The sequence below is a fragment of the Thermobia domestica genome, chromosome 5 (genome assembly GCF_964235325.1).
Source record: "Thermobia domestica chromosome 5, izTheDome1.hap1.1, whole genome shotgun sequence".
Lineage (NCBI taxonomy): Eukaryota > Metazoa > Arthropoda > Insecta > Zygentoma > Lepismatidae > Thermobia > Thermobia domestica.
In genome coordinates, this window is record NC_137458.1 from 212928675 (window position 1) to 212943699 (window position 15025).

At 34.5% G+C, this 15025-nt stretch overlaps 1 protein-coding gene across 1 annotated transcript in view; it reads right to left on the reverse strand.

Annotated features, from left to right (window-relative positions):
- Positions 1–15025, reverse strand: part of LOC145686391 (putative G-protein coupled receptor CG31760) — an 890751-nt gene that overhangs the window by 308319 nt on the left and 567407 nt on the right. The window contains exon 3 of the mRNA XM_081759667.1: positions 7204–7314. Within this exon, the coding sequence (XP_081615793.1) occupies positions 7204–7296 (93 nt within the window). The 5' untranslated portion in view covers positions 7297–7314. The remainder of the gene's footprint in view (positions 1–7203; positions 7315–15025) is intronic.

Consider the following 15025-nt stretch of genomic DNA (forward strand, 5'->3'; position numbering starts at 1 on the left):
TCAATTCTTAATATATCTTTCTTCCTCAGTTTGAGAAACAATTTCAACTTATCTTATGGGAACTTTGTTCATAGGAACCCTGGCAAAATGTTGTGAAAGGAGACTATGAGAAAGTCAGTTTTAGTTGGAAGAAATCAGCCTCTGTTGGATTCTTTGCATATGGATTCCGAAAATGATTGGGTTAAATTATGATTTTCGATTATTGATTACTATGGGTAGTAAATACTGAAAGCATTAAGTTGGAAAACAGGTGTAAAACAAAGTTCGTTTTCATTTCTCTTCTATTTCACCTCAGGTTGTAATGAATCGCAACAAAGTTTGCAAATAAGCCATACATAGATAGTAACAACCTTAGATCTAATATTTCATTGCGTTTTATGTTTCTTGTACTCCAAAATGTGAAGGATTTCATTGTTTGTATAGTGTCGACTTTTCCATAGTAAGTGTCGACATTTCCCATTGTAAGTGTCGATTTCTCCCGTAAGATTTCCAAAACCTACTAATTCACAGCAGTCTAGGGCTGTGCAACATCGAAATTTCAATATCGTTATTTGATATTTTTCTGGTATCGATAGCGAGTAGATATATCGATGTCGACAATATCGATATCGACAATATCGAATATCAACAATATCGAATATCTATATCGACAATATCGAACATCGGTATCGACAATATTGATATCGATATCGACAACATTGAATATCGATATCGACAACATCAAATATGGATATCTAACCTATTGATTGGTCTTGAATATTCATGTTGATATAGACAATCTGTTTTCAAAACGTTTCAATGGGGGATATCGCAAAATACTTGTTAGTCACAAAAAACACTGTTCCTTCTAATTCACCAGTCTTTCTTCCTAAAAAAAATCATTTAATTGTCTTTCCCAGCTATCATATTAGCCATCATTGCGGAAATAATGAGAGTGAAACACTATGACATAGAATATATGTGTTTTATTTGTGTAGGTATGTATTTCATGTATGGGCATTTACGAATGTGCACGTGTGCCGGTGTGCTTTTGAGAGAAAATGAAAGAGAAACGGAGAGAGAGAGAGAGAGAGAGAGGGAGAGGGAGAGAGGAAATTCTTTCTATAACATAACACGTGCGTTGTATTTTCAAGCACACGCATATTCATCCAAATGTTGGGATAATTCCATCCAAAAATACCTCCCATTAACTTTGGTCCCCTCTGGAGTGGCCCTGGGTAAGCACACAATCCAAATGCATCTCGAAATATACTATCGGGTATAAGAAACGAGTGTACAATGTTTTGTTTTGATAGACGGAATAGCTATGAGGAGAAAGGTTGTATACTAATACGCTCTGTACATACAAAAATCAACCTATGACGTGACCTGTAAAGAGAGCATAATATATAAAAAAAATACAGACGCAGTACTATTTATTTTGATATCTTGAAGATTTGTACTCATTCCTTGTAGAATGAAACAAGCTCTTTAAACAAAAACTGTGCTACAGTTGTATTGGGATAAGCCCACGTTATCCAACAACACCCCACCCATGCACTTTTCTTCTCTATTCCGTTCTTACGGTGTCATACTATATCTTCTCCCTTGTTTTAAGAATATATCACTTATTCATATACCTCATAGTAGTTTTCAAGATATATTTTAATTATGTACTCCTACCAGTGTGCGACTTACTAGGGAGGATGAGAGAAAAATCCCCCCTCTGAAGAATTGGATGTATCCAATAAGTTTTGAACTTCCTCGTGTTAAATTTCTCGGATGTGCACTTCATCCCCCCTTAAAATGTCCTTTAATTAGCACACTGATTCCTACCGGCTCTGGTGTCGCTTCAGGGCGCACAACTTCAGAATAGAGCTATTTTGGAAGACACATTTGCGACTTATCCCCAAATTCCCTCTCCACATATCATGGAACAATATACGTGATAACTATTGGAACTCTTGCTTTATTTCACAGAGAATGTGGTACTATTCTTGATATCAGGATAAATAGTACTGTGTTTATGTTTTCTATATTATGTTCTAATACAGGTTAGGTCATAGGTTTCGTTTGAACGTACAGAGCGTATTGGTATATAACCTTTCCTCTCATACCTATTCCGTCTATCAAAACAAAGCTTGGTTCGTTCATATCATATCCCCTATAGTATTTTTCGAGATACATTTGGATAGTGTGCATTTACCCAGAACCATTATAGAAGGGAGTCAAAGTTGATGGGAGAGATTTCTGGAGGGAAATTTCCAGACATCCTCCCAATTTTCGCTATTCAGATACGTTATGAGCCCCAAAACATAGCATTTCTGGAAAGCTTGTTTCATGCTGAAGAGAATGAACTATAATAAACTTTCTAACGAACAGATTTAATGCAACTATTTCACTGCGAGTTTACGATTTCCTTTATACTGACAGAATTAATGGGCCCCACGGACTTACTCCGTTGCCCATGGCAACTATTTTTTTTTTTTTAGCATGAACATATCTTTGTTATGTTTATCTAATAGACTAGGTTTGATTTAGATGTCCGGATGATACGTTCATGTCTTTTCCTTTTAAGAATTTACGATAATCGGCATAGCAGTTATAATTGCTTATTGCGCTTTTGTTGTCGCTATCAGCAAATTTTGTGTTGCCCGATACGTAATGAGTTCCCTTCTCCTTGCAAGTAAGGTTCCTTTAATTTACTCATTCCCAAGCTCTTTTCTGGTAATATGCATCGGTGTGGAGTAAACGTCTTTAAAAAAAAAATCAAGCCATTTCACTAGCTATTTTATATTTATACATTCTACATTTTCCTAATGCCTGTATTTAAAAAAAATCGCAAATGAATTAAGAAATAAGGTTTATCGGAACACACGTTAAAAGTGCGGAAGTTGCAGTAGCAACGTATCAATACTGAGCACTGGCACATATTTATTTTGTAGAAAAAATGCCAATACTAATTCTTTATCTAAAGAAAAAGAGATAATATCAGCAACTTGCAAATAAGACATATAATACAGCTCCCTCGTCGTTATATGGTTGGCGTACACTCCCTTGGCAGATCCGGTTTCGACCCACGGATAGAACTTATGTGGTTTAGATCCTACGCTAAACTGTAGATCCACCTCATATAGTCTTAGTACTGAAAAGAAGACAAGACTTCAATCTAAGTAGTAATAATAATAATAATAATAATAATAATAAAAATAATAATAGTAATAATAGATTTTTACGTTTTATAATCTATTCTTTTTGTGCAAGGGGCGCGGTGGCTCAGTGGTAGAGCGTTCACCTCCTGTGCTTGGGGTCCCTAGTTCGATCCCATCTCCCGCCGTGTGGACTTCGTGGTGGACAAACACCGTACTCGTGGGTTTTCCCGGGGTTCTCCCTTTCCTCCCTTTTTCTTCATTCCACCATTTCATTCATTTCTCATCACCGTCTCCTTTAGCCTAACCGGCATAACCGTGGGACGTAAAACTGAAAGATTTCATTTCTTTTTGTGCAAAGTTTCTTGTCTGTTTAGATTTAAGCAAATATTAGCAGTAGCATTTGATTCTTCATTCACAATCGCAATAGAGCACAAACATTAACTGTAGTGAAGTTATTAAGTTGACTCGGTTAAGAAATGCAGCCATATTAATGAGAAATATTTTGGAGGGTTTAGTCCGTTTATGTGTTCTTGTACTTTGAAATACTACATTTCAGGGGAATGTTTTGTGTTTCCTAGCTAGGGCAAAGATTACTGTCAAGGATTATCGCTTTTGCAGAATAAAATTATCCTAACGTTCAGAGAAGTATCGACTTCTTTCTTAACGTGTTGAAATGTTCCTAAATCACTCTATATTTTATACCAAAACACTTTAAATTCAATATTTAATAAGTGGTTGTTTTAAATTTTACTTTGTTGTTATAAATTATGGTGCTTGGTCCTTGTTAATATTAATTTGTTTTCAACATAACTAAGTAACATGTTTATAATTGAAAAAATGAAGTGAAAATTGAAAAATGGGAAAACTGCATGCTATAATACAGCATCAAAATTGAGATAATTATAAACTATTAAATACGTTTTTGGATGTGAAACATTTTAATTGTGTATATTTGAATGGTAAATATATATTTCAAAGTCAGTGTGATTCTACTAGTTTGTATTAATGTATTATTTGAGGATAAAGTTAAAAATGTAAAGTTATTTTAGTATATTTGTGTATATAGTTATTGTTATATGCTTGTAATCTGTGAATGTTATTAAGTAAGAACGCATGATTCGGAAAAAAAAATCAGATACAACTGTTTTACCAGAATGTACTCTTTGAAGATTTACAGACATGAAATTTGATATTTGGATTTTTCATTTTAAATGATTAAACTCATGTTTCAACGATTTTTACATTTGACCTAGAAAACAAAAGGAAATGTTTATCGTTCATTGAGATGCTCATATACAATAGGACACACGATGTGCTGAGTATACATTGCCAATACTAAAATATCGGTTGATATGGTTACGGTCTTCGGGAATTTGTGCACTTAAATTTATAGTTATAATATTCTTAGATACTTGATTACAAGGAAATATGTTTGTAAAAGAAAATAGGATACCCTTAAGAGGGAAGTGTAAAGCCAAACTTTTTGAATTCAAGAGTACACGAGCAAATAAAAAGTAAAACAAGAAACACTAGCTCTATGCATACGAAATACCAGACGTCAGATCTTTCGCTTCATGGATTCCGCTTTTGTATTACACATAGTCATATTTGTTTCTAAAAGTCACTATGTAAAGGCTACAAACTTAGTGATGTTGCTAAAGTCTTAGGAAGTTTAATTCATTTCTTCAAAGATGGCCTTCAAAGTTAGAAGATTTCCTCTTCTCTGTCTTCCTTTCCTTCAGATTAAGGCAGCTCTCCTTGAAACAACTGTCAAGCTCTGCTTCTCGAGAACAATGTTGATATAACTGAAGACAAACCGGAATGATACAAGTAATCCTACCATGAAATTTTATAACTAAACTCCTTGTTAGTGTTAACAGACTAGTCTGTTAGTCATCGTGACGTTAGTTTTGTTTCCTACTTGACTCGTATTGTCTCCTATCTCCTGCAAGCAATTTCAGCATATCAATTCTTTTGAAGCTTGGAATATTTAACAGAAATGTTGCAAATTATTGTTGTCTAATATGTATGTGAATTTCATTTGTAAATGCGTTGTGTATTCATGAAGAAAAATACAAGAATTTAAAGCAAAATGAAATAAAATATCTTAGTGTAACGTCACACAATTATGACCTTTAGGCTAAGGGAGAGAGGTGAGTAAGCCAAGCGAACGATGACGTAAGAATCGGTGAAATGAGAATTTAGAAGAAAAACCGGAATATCTAAGAAAATCCACAGACGCAATATTGTCCACCACAAATTTACTTGGGTGGGAATCGAACCAGGAACCAGAGGTAAATGCTTTACCACTACACTAATTTAACATTAATTTTGTGCATTGGTTTCATCTCAATCGGTTGAGTGGGTATCTTGTTTTGACGTTTTAGTAATAGCACAATTTTTTTAACCTTGTAGGTCTTCCGCACTAATTGGGCACTAATTTTTTGGCATGTTTTAAAAATTTGTGTTGGTGTGGGTGGGACCAGGTTCTCACATAAAAAAGTATTGAGTGAGCTTAGGAAAGAGCCTTAACTCAATTTTTACAAATCTTATAAGAAGTTGAAAATAGGCTACTTAATATGGGGTTGTCATGAAAGTTCTAAGCTCAACTAAGGAATATTATAAGTAGACATTCAATACTTTTAAGACATATTTATTGAATATTTGTAAGACGTCAAATTGGCTATTTATTTATATGTTTTTCATAGTTTTGCGTGTAAAAAAAATGCAGTAGAATGATCGACTTCTAAATAAATGGAAAAGTGAACGCGGCAAATGTTATTTAATATCCTCATAAGAAAGGTTTAAATCTACAGGATATCCACACCGAACGGTTACTACATTTGACGATAGTACTCTTTCTTATGACACAATGAAGAAATATTGAATTTTGGTGGGAGGAAACCAGTATTGAATACGACCCTCGACCAGGAGGGTCCATGGAATTTCTAATCCAGAAAAAAGCACTGACAAAGTAAATAAAAGTATCGTAAATGATAGTCGATTGATCATCAAACAGATTGCTGAGACAATGCGATCATCAACTGCAAGCATTGACAGAATTATTACCAAATACCTGGGAAGGAACATTTCAGCAAACACGGTACCCAAACTTGTAACGCCTATTCAAAAGATGAGCAGGCGTAACATATTTCAAAGAATAATTTTCCGCTTTCTCGGGCAAATTCAGATTCATTTATGACTCGCTTCACTCCAGTAGATGAGACATGGATTCACCATTGTGAACTCAAAAGAAGTTTCAAGCAGTGGAAACATCGTTCAACCCAACTCCAAAGTAGGCCAAGTCAGTGTTTTCAGCTAGAAAAGTGATGGCCACTGTTTCTTGGAATTCGGAGAGCTAATGAAGGTAAATAATCTTCCATATCGACAAACAGTAACTGAGAGTTATTATGCAGGCCTTTTATGAAAGCTGGGGGATCGTATTCTGTAGAAGAGTTGTAGTAAACTGACAAAAGGTGTTCTTTTCTGTTATTACTATGCCTAGCTGTAGTTAGTGGTAGCCATGGCAGAAATTCACTATTATGACTTCAAACTGGACCCAACTCGATTTTACATTTTCCTTCATCTGTTTCCTAATGTAAAAGACTGCCACGTATTTCTGCCCACAGTTGAACTGTAGTTCCTTTATTAAATAAACGGAAATGAGATTTGAGTTACGATTTCTAAAATAAACAAGAATGATCCCGACTATTAATTAAATTAAAGTTCAAACTTTTAGGCAATGTTTGCTACCCGAATTATTAATACATATTGTTATTTTTATGGAACAAATACTACAGAGTATGAATCTAAACTTTCAAAATAAGCATATTTATTTTATTATTTAATTGACATTATTTTATTTGGAACACTAGCATTTCTTCTTTCTTTATGTTTTTTAAAACTATTTTGCATCATTAAAAGTATCGGTACAAATGAGAGCTCGGTATCGGTAGAATGAATTGTTCACACAGGAGTATGTGATCCAGGTTAACCTGTGTTAAGAAACCTTTCATTACTACTAGCTGTAAGGTCAAAGAAAAATAAGAAAGGAGAAAAAGAATAATCTTACCTTTTTCCTTACCCCGTAAACCCCGCCGCCTAGGCGGAGCAAACTCAACAAAGTCGCCAATAACAGCGACCTTTCGAGCCAGAGGTGGCCCATGACGCATCTTCATTTGTCCTGCAACAACAAAAAGAATCAAAATGCCATTTCAGAAATGGTTTCCTCACAAAGAAAACAACAACAGTTGAACAATGCTTTACCAAGAATTCTGTCAGTGAATCAAATGTACGTAAGTGCATCATATTCTTTATTTGATTTATGCTCTTCTAGGTAACAAAAAAAAAAAAAAAAAAAAAAAAAAAACGGAAGGTGAAGCAGTAAACTTTTTTTTTAATAATATCGAATAAAATGTGCTATTTTCAGTAGTTACTAGTTTCCTACTTTAGTCTTAGTCAGGACTTAGAAATACATGCATAACGAATCTTTCTTCAAACATTCTTCCCTTTTCTAGTTAGAGAAAGACCTTTTTAGATCTGAAATGATACACAGCACATGCATGTGTATGTAATTTTGTGCTATTTTTAAGGGGTTTTTGTTATGTATAAATAACTCTGTATGTGAAATGCATCCAGTACCATTTTTTACATGTGAAAAATATTTCTCCTGTCATAGCTCTAGATTGAGATATACGTTGTGCGTTCCAAGTAATTTCTTTTAGTTGACTGTATATGTAATTCTTAAAAAAAAAATCAATTATGGAAAGAGCAATATGCAGCTGCAGTTTTTCTTTTAAATTTTGTTCTTAGCATAATTTATTTATTTATTTTGTTAGTTCGTTTTTGCATGTCAAATATTATCGTTTCTGAGACTAAAGCTTGTGTTCCCTAGACAGTTTATTATATGTAGGGAAAATTATAAGTAAAAATAATTACAGTTGTATTAAATTACGGGTGCTGACGTAGAAAAGTTAGTAATGTTCATCTCAATATATATATTTAAAATTGTCTTTGAAAAAAATAAACAACTGAATCTAATGGAAAAGGGAGTGTGTTTTTCATCTCTTTACATTTATATGAACATAGACTAAACAAACATTACCAAGTTAAGTGATTAAAGCATTTGTTTTAGTAGCAAGAAAAAATTCATTTTTCAGTTAATAATTCTTTACGTATAAAACGGTAACATTTTGTTTAACTTACACAATTAATGTTTTATCGTAAAATCTGAAATTTGAGAAAGGTTGTGTCTGCGATTGAAACATGTGTAATGTTACCTGTCTAGTTTCAGAATGATCCCCGCCCCCAAATCAATACGCGTGTAATAGTTCACATTTTATTATTTACTTAGCTTGACCGTTGGGCCTAATATATCATATTGAGATTTCAATTATTTTACTTTCAGGTTTACTCATTATTATTATTATTTTTTTTTTTTACATTTTTCGGTCGTGCTTATTAGTTTATTTACCTTTCAATATTTTGCATTAGATAATAATTATTTTAAGGCAAAACTTTATATTATAAGGGGAACTGTGGTTGTTCAGTGCTCACCTGTGGTGTATGGGGTCCGGGTCAACTGATACACCTCATTGAACTTAACAAAATGATATGATTTAGGATGCACACTTCTACATGGTTTTCAAGAAAATGGACACAATGAGGTTTTGGTAACATGATGATTGATAATATTCAAGAACCTATTGTGGTAAAATTGGTACTAAAATATATTTTTAAAAAAAATCATTATGATAATAGCAATACGACAGAATACTAATGTTAGTGAGATACAACATAGAATTATTACCATTAACTCTATTTTTATAATTAATTTATAACTTACGTATATAAACATAGAAAGATTTAGTTTTGTCGATTGTTTTGGATTTTAGCATTCTTTTTTTTTTTTTTTTTTTTTTGAGTCAGGCTATACGAGATGTGAACCTAGAACTTAATGGAGAAATTAAATCACATGAGCTCCCACTGGGAAATGAAGTTGGATCTAACACAAACTAGAAGCGATAACACTACAGTTTAACAACTAAGGACACTGAAATTAATTCATTTTAAACATATACTTCATAAAATCGCGCAATAAGTTTACACATATTAACGATTCATGTACATTACTTGTAATAAATAAAGTGCAATGTTGATTATGGAGTTTCATGACGAAAGTATAATAATTATTTTTAGTTGATGTTTTTATTACTATCAGTTTTACTGAAGATCATTAGGACATTCTTATGTTAGATTCATACAAACTTAATCTGATTTCCATACCATGCTTATTAACCTGGTTTCTACATTTACGAAGTAGAGAAATAAGTATTTTTAAAACTCCATTCAAATTTGGAACAAAAATATTAATAATGAGACTAACATTGTGAACAATTTGGTTATCAGTAGATTTTCCAGCCTCGTGAGAAGAGATGGAAAGTTTGAGAAGTTCACTTCTTTAAAGCAACCACACGGTTGATTCAATTTGTCGTCGGATGGAATTATTTGTTGTTGCCACGCATATTGCATAGCATCTTGTGAAGCAGTGATGCTACGTCTGCAGAAAATCCAGTCTGCATTTCAATGAAGTTGAAGCCACACGTTTCTCGAATACATTTGGCTGTTTAGTGCTGATGGCTGGAAAGATACTGTGTTTTCTCTTAAAAAAGAAAAGGGTTTGAACATGCTGCACAAGGTATTCCTGAACGGTCAAAGCAAGTCCTTAGACTGCATTATAATTACATAGTAAAGAAAATGTCATGTTAGGCTAACGAAATAAGTATAATTGTAATGTATAATTAGTCTTCGGTATAATTGTACTTCATATAGAGGAACTAAAAGGTTATGGAATAACAGTATATCTGCTTTGTGTTCTTATTTGATCATCGAAACTACAGCATTTGTGAGGACAGTGTATGTCATAATAACATGAGGATAACATGGCAGTAAAAGCTGTGAAAGTTCTCCTTAAGAAAACCTCAATTATGGATGTACCAAGAAGGTTTACAGGTATATTTTCATTATTTAGTTTTAATGAATGAACATGATATTAGATATGGTACTCTAGTCTAATTGCAAGAGCTTGTAATAAACTTCAAAGTAATGACATGATTCTTCGCATTCTTATTTAAACTTGCCTGTGTTATACACGAAAATGATGAAAATAATTATGAGAGGGAGCTATGCAGTAGCGTTGCCAGGATTTTTCAAGGGGCTCAGTGAGAGGGTCACCAATACTATGAAGGGACTACTGGGAGATACTTATTAATTTAAGGAAGACATGTCAGATGTCTGAGTTCGCAACGGTCACGCGGCCGCTGCAGCAATGGACTGTCAGGGATGGCCTTTACAGCAAACTCTCTACTACGTAAGGCACAGTAGAACAATAGTGTACAGTGAACTGAGCAGACTGATCGTCACAGTATAAAATGGTCGATTTCATTGATTTTCAAAAAGAGCAAATAGTTCTCTCTTTGTTATGTGGCGCGAGCGTGATGTAAGTGGCATGTGTAAGTTGTGTGTCGCGAGAACAATGTTCAAGGTGGTGATGATCTAAACTAGCGGCAAACCACATCGCCAAAGAGGAACAATGATCGGAAGAAAACTCGTAGTGGCAGACCCCGCTAATCATTAAAGCGGATTGTCACTCAGAATTGTCGTGGGACTGCGGTACAGCTGACGGAGAAATTCAACCAACCCTTCCCACACCCTGTGTCGACAATCACAGGTCCCTACCATTTATATGACATAGATATACAGAGTTAAATTGCACGAGCAAAACCGCTTATAAGGAACCACCACTCTTTTGCACGAGCTAATGGTGCCGCGAACATGCAACGTAGGCCGCTGATGATCAGAAATAAGTGATATGGTCGGATGAATTATTTTCCACCTTATTTCAATCTACGGGCAGCGTTTATGTTTGGCAGACGCCCAAAGAAGCGTAGTGCCTTCACCCAACTGTGAACATGGTAGCAGCTCTATGATGCCGTGCGCTGCAATATGCTGGATTACAGTGGGTTATGTGCTGATTTCACCAGTCCTATCACTACCTGTGATTATGTCACTATTTTAGGTGTCCATATGCAATGTATGGTCCAGATGATATTTTCGGGCAAAGACACTATATCCAGGATACTAATGAGCCCATTAACACTGCTGGAGCTGTTGCGGCGTGGTTTGTGAGATGAAGTGGGACATTTTCCCTGAGCAGTGTAATTCCCGGACCTAAACATAATTGAACATCTGTGCAACAGTTAGGAAGCAGGAATTCGGCGCAGATTTCTGCATCCATCCTTTATCAAAGAACTGAGAGATTCACTGCAAGGAGAATGGTATAAAATTCCACTTCCTACCAACAAGGCGATCTCTATGACTCCATACCATGTCGTATCACAGCTGTTCAGAAGGCGAAAGTTGGCCCAACGACATACTAATCTGGTAACTTGCACATTTTCACAGGCGTTTCTAATTAATTGATGTGTTATTGATTGATGTCTTCCGATCATTGTACATATATAGAGATATTCATTTTATATATTGTTGATTTAGCTTTAGGAATTTCCTGGATTCGCAACTCGGCCATCATCCTGATTCAGATTTTTCCAGAGGTTTGTAACTTATATATGGATTTAGTTTATTTAAACAAAGTGAAAATTTTTTCCATCAGAAAAGAAAAAAAATACATGTTAGCGGCTCAGGAGAAGAGAATAGTAGAGGCCACATCCTGTGAAATTGGGTTATTTCGTGAAATGAGTTTGATCAAATCACCGAGCGAAGTATCTCAAGTGGTGGGGCGTTGGCTTCGCATTCGGGAACTTGTGGGTTCGATTCCCGCTGCAGACCATCCTGACTGGGGTTTTCCAGGGTTTCCCTCAGTCCTACCAGGCAAATGCCAGGATGGTACCTACTAAACATGCCCTGGCCGATGCCTTGCCAAGTCCTTTCCATTTTGTTCTTGTTGCTGTTTGTTAGATATCCAATATAAAATTGCCTCTGAGCTGTATCTGATGATTGTTAAATAAATAAATAAATAAATATATAAAAGAGTATGTAGTTGGTTTTATTTCGGAAATGTACCTGCAGATAGCAGGAGAAGTTTCTTTGGTACTTGACATTGCATGCCATTGCATGAGAATTTTGAACTTTCTATTCCCGTATACTCGAAAGTTAGAAAATACCACTAACGATTTTCTTCTCCTGAGCCGTTCATATATAATATGTTCAGAAATTCGATGATCAAACCGAATTCTCTATATTTCAATGTAATTAAAGTTATCTTTTTTTTTTTTTTGAAAAAAAAGTCTAGTCTTTAGTTAGCATCTGCCTTTAGTGTACGTAGTACTGGGCTCAGTTTCCCATATGAGAGTACAAGAAATTAATTTTACAAACATTCAGTTTAATTAATCACCAATCTCTGTTAGTCGAAAGGGCATAACCTCGCGACATTAAACTCAATAATAAGAATAACAATAAGCCCTTTACACAAAAACTTCAAGATTCCGATGAGAAAAAAACCGCCATTCGACAGTATTTTCAATAACCTAATAATCAAGTGACATGAACCTTTTGCAATTATATATATATATATATATATATATATATATATATATATATATATATATATATATATATATATATATATATATATATATATATATATATATATGTATGTATGTATGTATGTATGTATATAAGATGGTCGAAATGAATTGTGGGTGCAGTGTGTTTAATGCTATATGTGGGCTCATGAAGATCACCCCCGTTGTGGGAGAATGGCGTTGTACAATTTAGCAATCCTCTAAGATTTGTAGCACAAAAAGCAAGCAATTTTAAACACACTCCCTGGATTTACAGTTTGTCTTTATCAATTTTAGACCCGAAATACAATTCAAATGGTTTTATTCACGATATTATGTTATTTTGACTGCTTTGAAGTTAAGATTACGATATTTGGACACTTCCTTGACGTGTTTTCAACGAGTACACTATCTGATAGCCTAAACGTTTGAATTAACAAATTTTAATCAAATAAAGAGACACGTTTAATAAATTAATCGAATTTTAATTATGTTTATAAAATCGTTATAGATCGAAGTGAAGGAAATACAATTTCTTTTAATTCCGTAGGTAATACCTACGTAATACTTTCGAAAAAAACCCGTCCAATATAAGGGCGAAACACGCAGTAATAATAATATATGAGTATATCACAGGAAACAGTGATGATTATTCAGGATGTAGCCCAGGGGTGTTTCTACTCCAAAGCAATGAAATTTTCCCCAGGACCTTATATCGTGTTGTACTCAATGTGGATTCCTAGTATGTTGAACTTCTTCCCCTGGAGAAAATCTTTAGAAATAATCACTGCAAGTAATAATCAAATATCAACTCGCATGTATGACTACGAGTTCATTAAAATTAAAAAAAAAACTAAATCCAAATCTCCATCGCCTATCAATTATGTGCCACTAATTACATTTCCATACCAACATTTTAAATATTAATACTGTGTATATTGAAGAGGATTCGTTAGCCGAATTTAAGCGTGAGATGTGCTTTTCGTCACTGCTACCTATCCAAACATTGTACGCAAGTAGACTCCAATTCAGCTAATTCAGTTCTAACTAGTGTTGCCCATAAAACGAGAAATAAAGTTTTCTCACCTCGCCTCGTAATTTTGTAGAAGTCTGGTCTCGTCTCAAGTCTCGAGGAATTCTTTGTAGTCTCGTTTGGTTGTTTATGTACAAAAATTATGCGCTGGTTTCTCTTAATGTCTTAATTTAAATTATCAGAATTCTTTCGCTCTACGAGAGGTCCACGAAGGGTGATACAACATTTAAAATATATTTATTAGTAGTATATTGAGTTGATTTTGAGTTGATTTCGCAAACCACGCGTATGCTAACCGCTTAGCCATGAAGGAGCTCTTTATTGGTATATTGTGGAATAGTTTGCGTATCTTTAAACATCGATAAATGTTTTTCATTGAGTTCATACAATCATTTTTCTATTTATAGTGTTTATTTTCTGAGAAAAATCCGTTATCCGGACAATGGTATATTGCACAAATATATAGAATCCTTTGTTTACTACAGAAATCAGCACGGAGCATACCTTATCCATATGCTACATACGCACTGCTCTTAAATGTTACATCATGCTGTTGCAGGATGCCCAACATCTAACAGTCTTCCATATATTGCATACGCATACGTACGTTACATACGGCTATCTGTATGTGAGATCCCCACCACCTATACATACAGTTCTTTCGTTGGAACGGAAAGCATGTTTATTCGCAACACTTATACGGAAAGTGCGTATAAAATGTACTTTTTCAATTATATATTTGCTGTATGTTAAGACCGAAAACTACAGGACTTACATATGTAACCTATGCTTTTTTTGGTTTTTGCATACGCTACATATGTGTTTTTTTCCTCAGTGTACTATGAATAACGAATACTAAAACAGTGTTTGAGGTCTAGGACTTGAGATGAACCAGCGGTGTCTAAGAGACTCATGGATTTGCTCGTCTCTTGGGCAATACTAAGGATGTCACAGACAACCCAGTCAGAAATGACATCCAGTGTGACCAGACTTACGACGTTGTTCTCTAATCTAGCTCTCTTTGTGGAAAGATGGTGTGATATTATGTAGACTGTGCACTGTGGTGCTAATAGCTCCAATCTTCTTTACATCTACATCTACATCTACATCTGTGATACCGTTTCACCGCTTTCTACCTAACTTCGTTTTTGTGTTTGCATTCCACAATATACAATACTTCACCCAGATAATTGGATTATTTTTCTTCTTTTTCATTTCTTTCCATTCAGCTAAGAACCGAACATACTTCTCTTGTTTATAATTTGTTTCGCTATTTATGT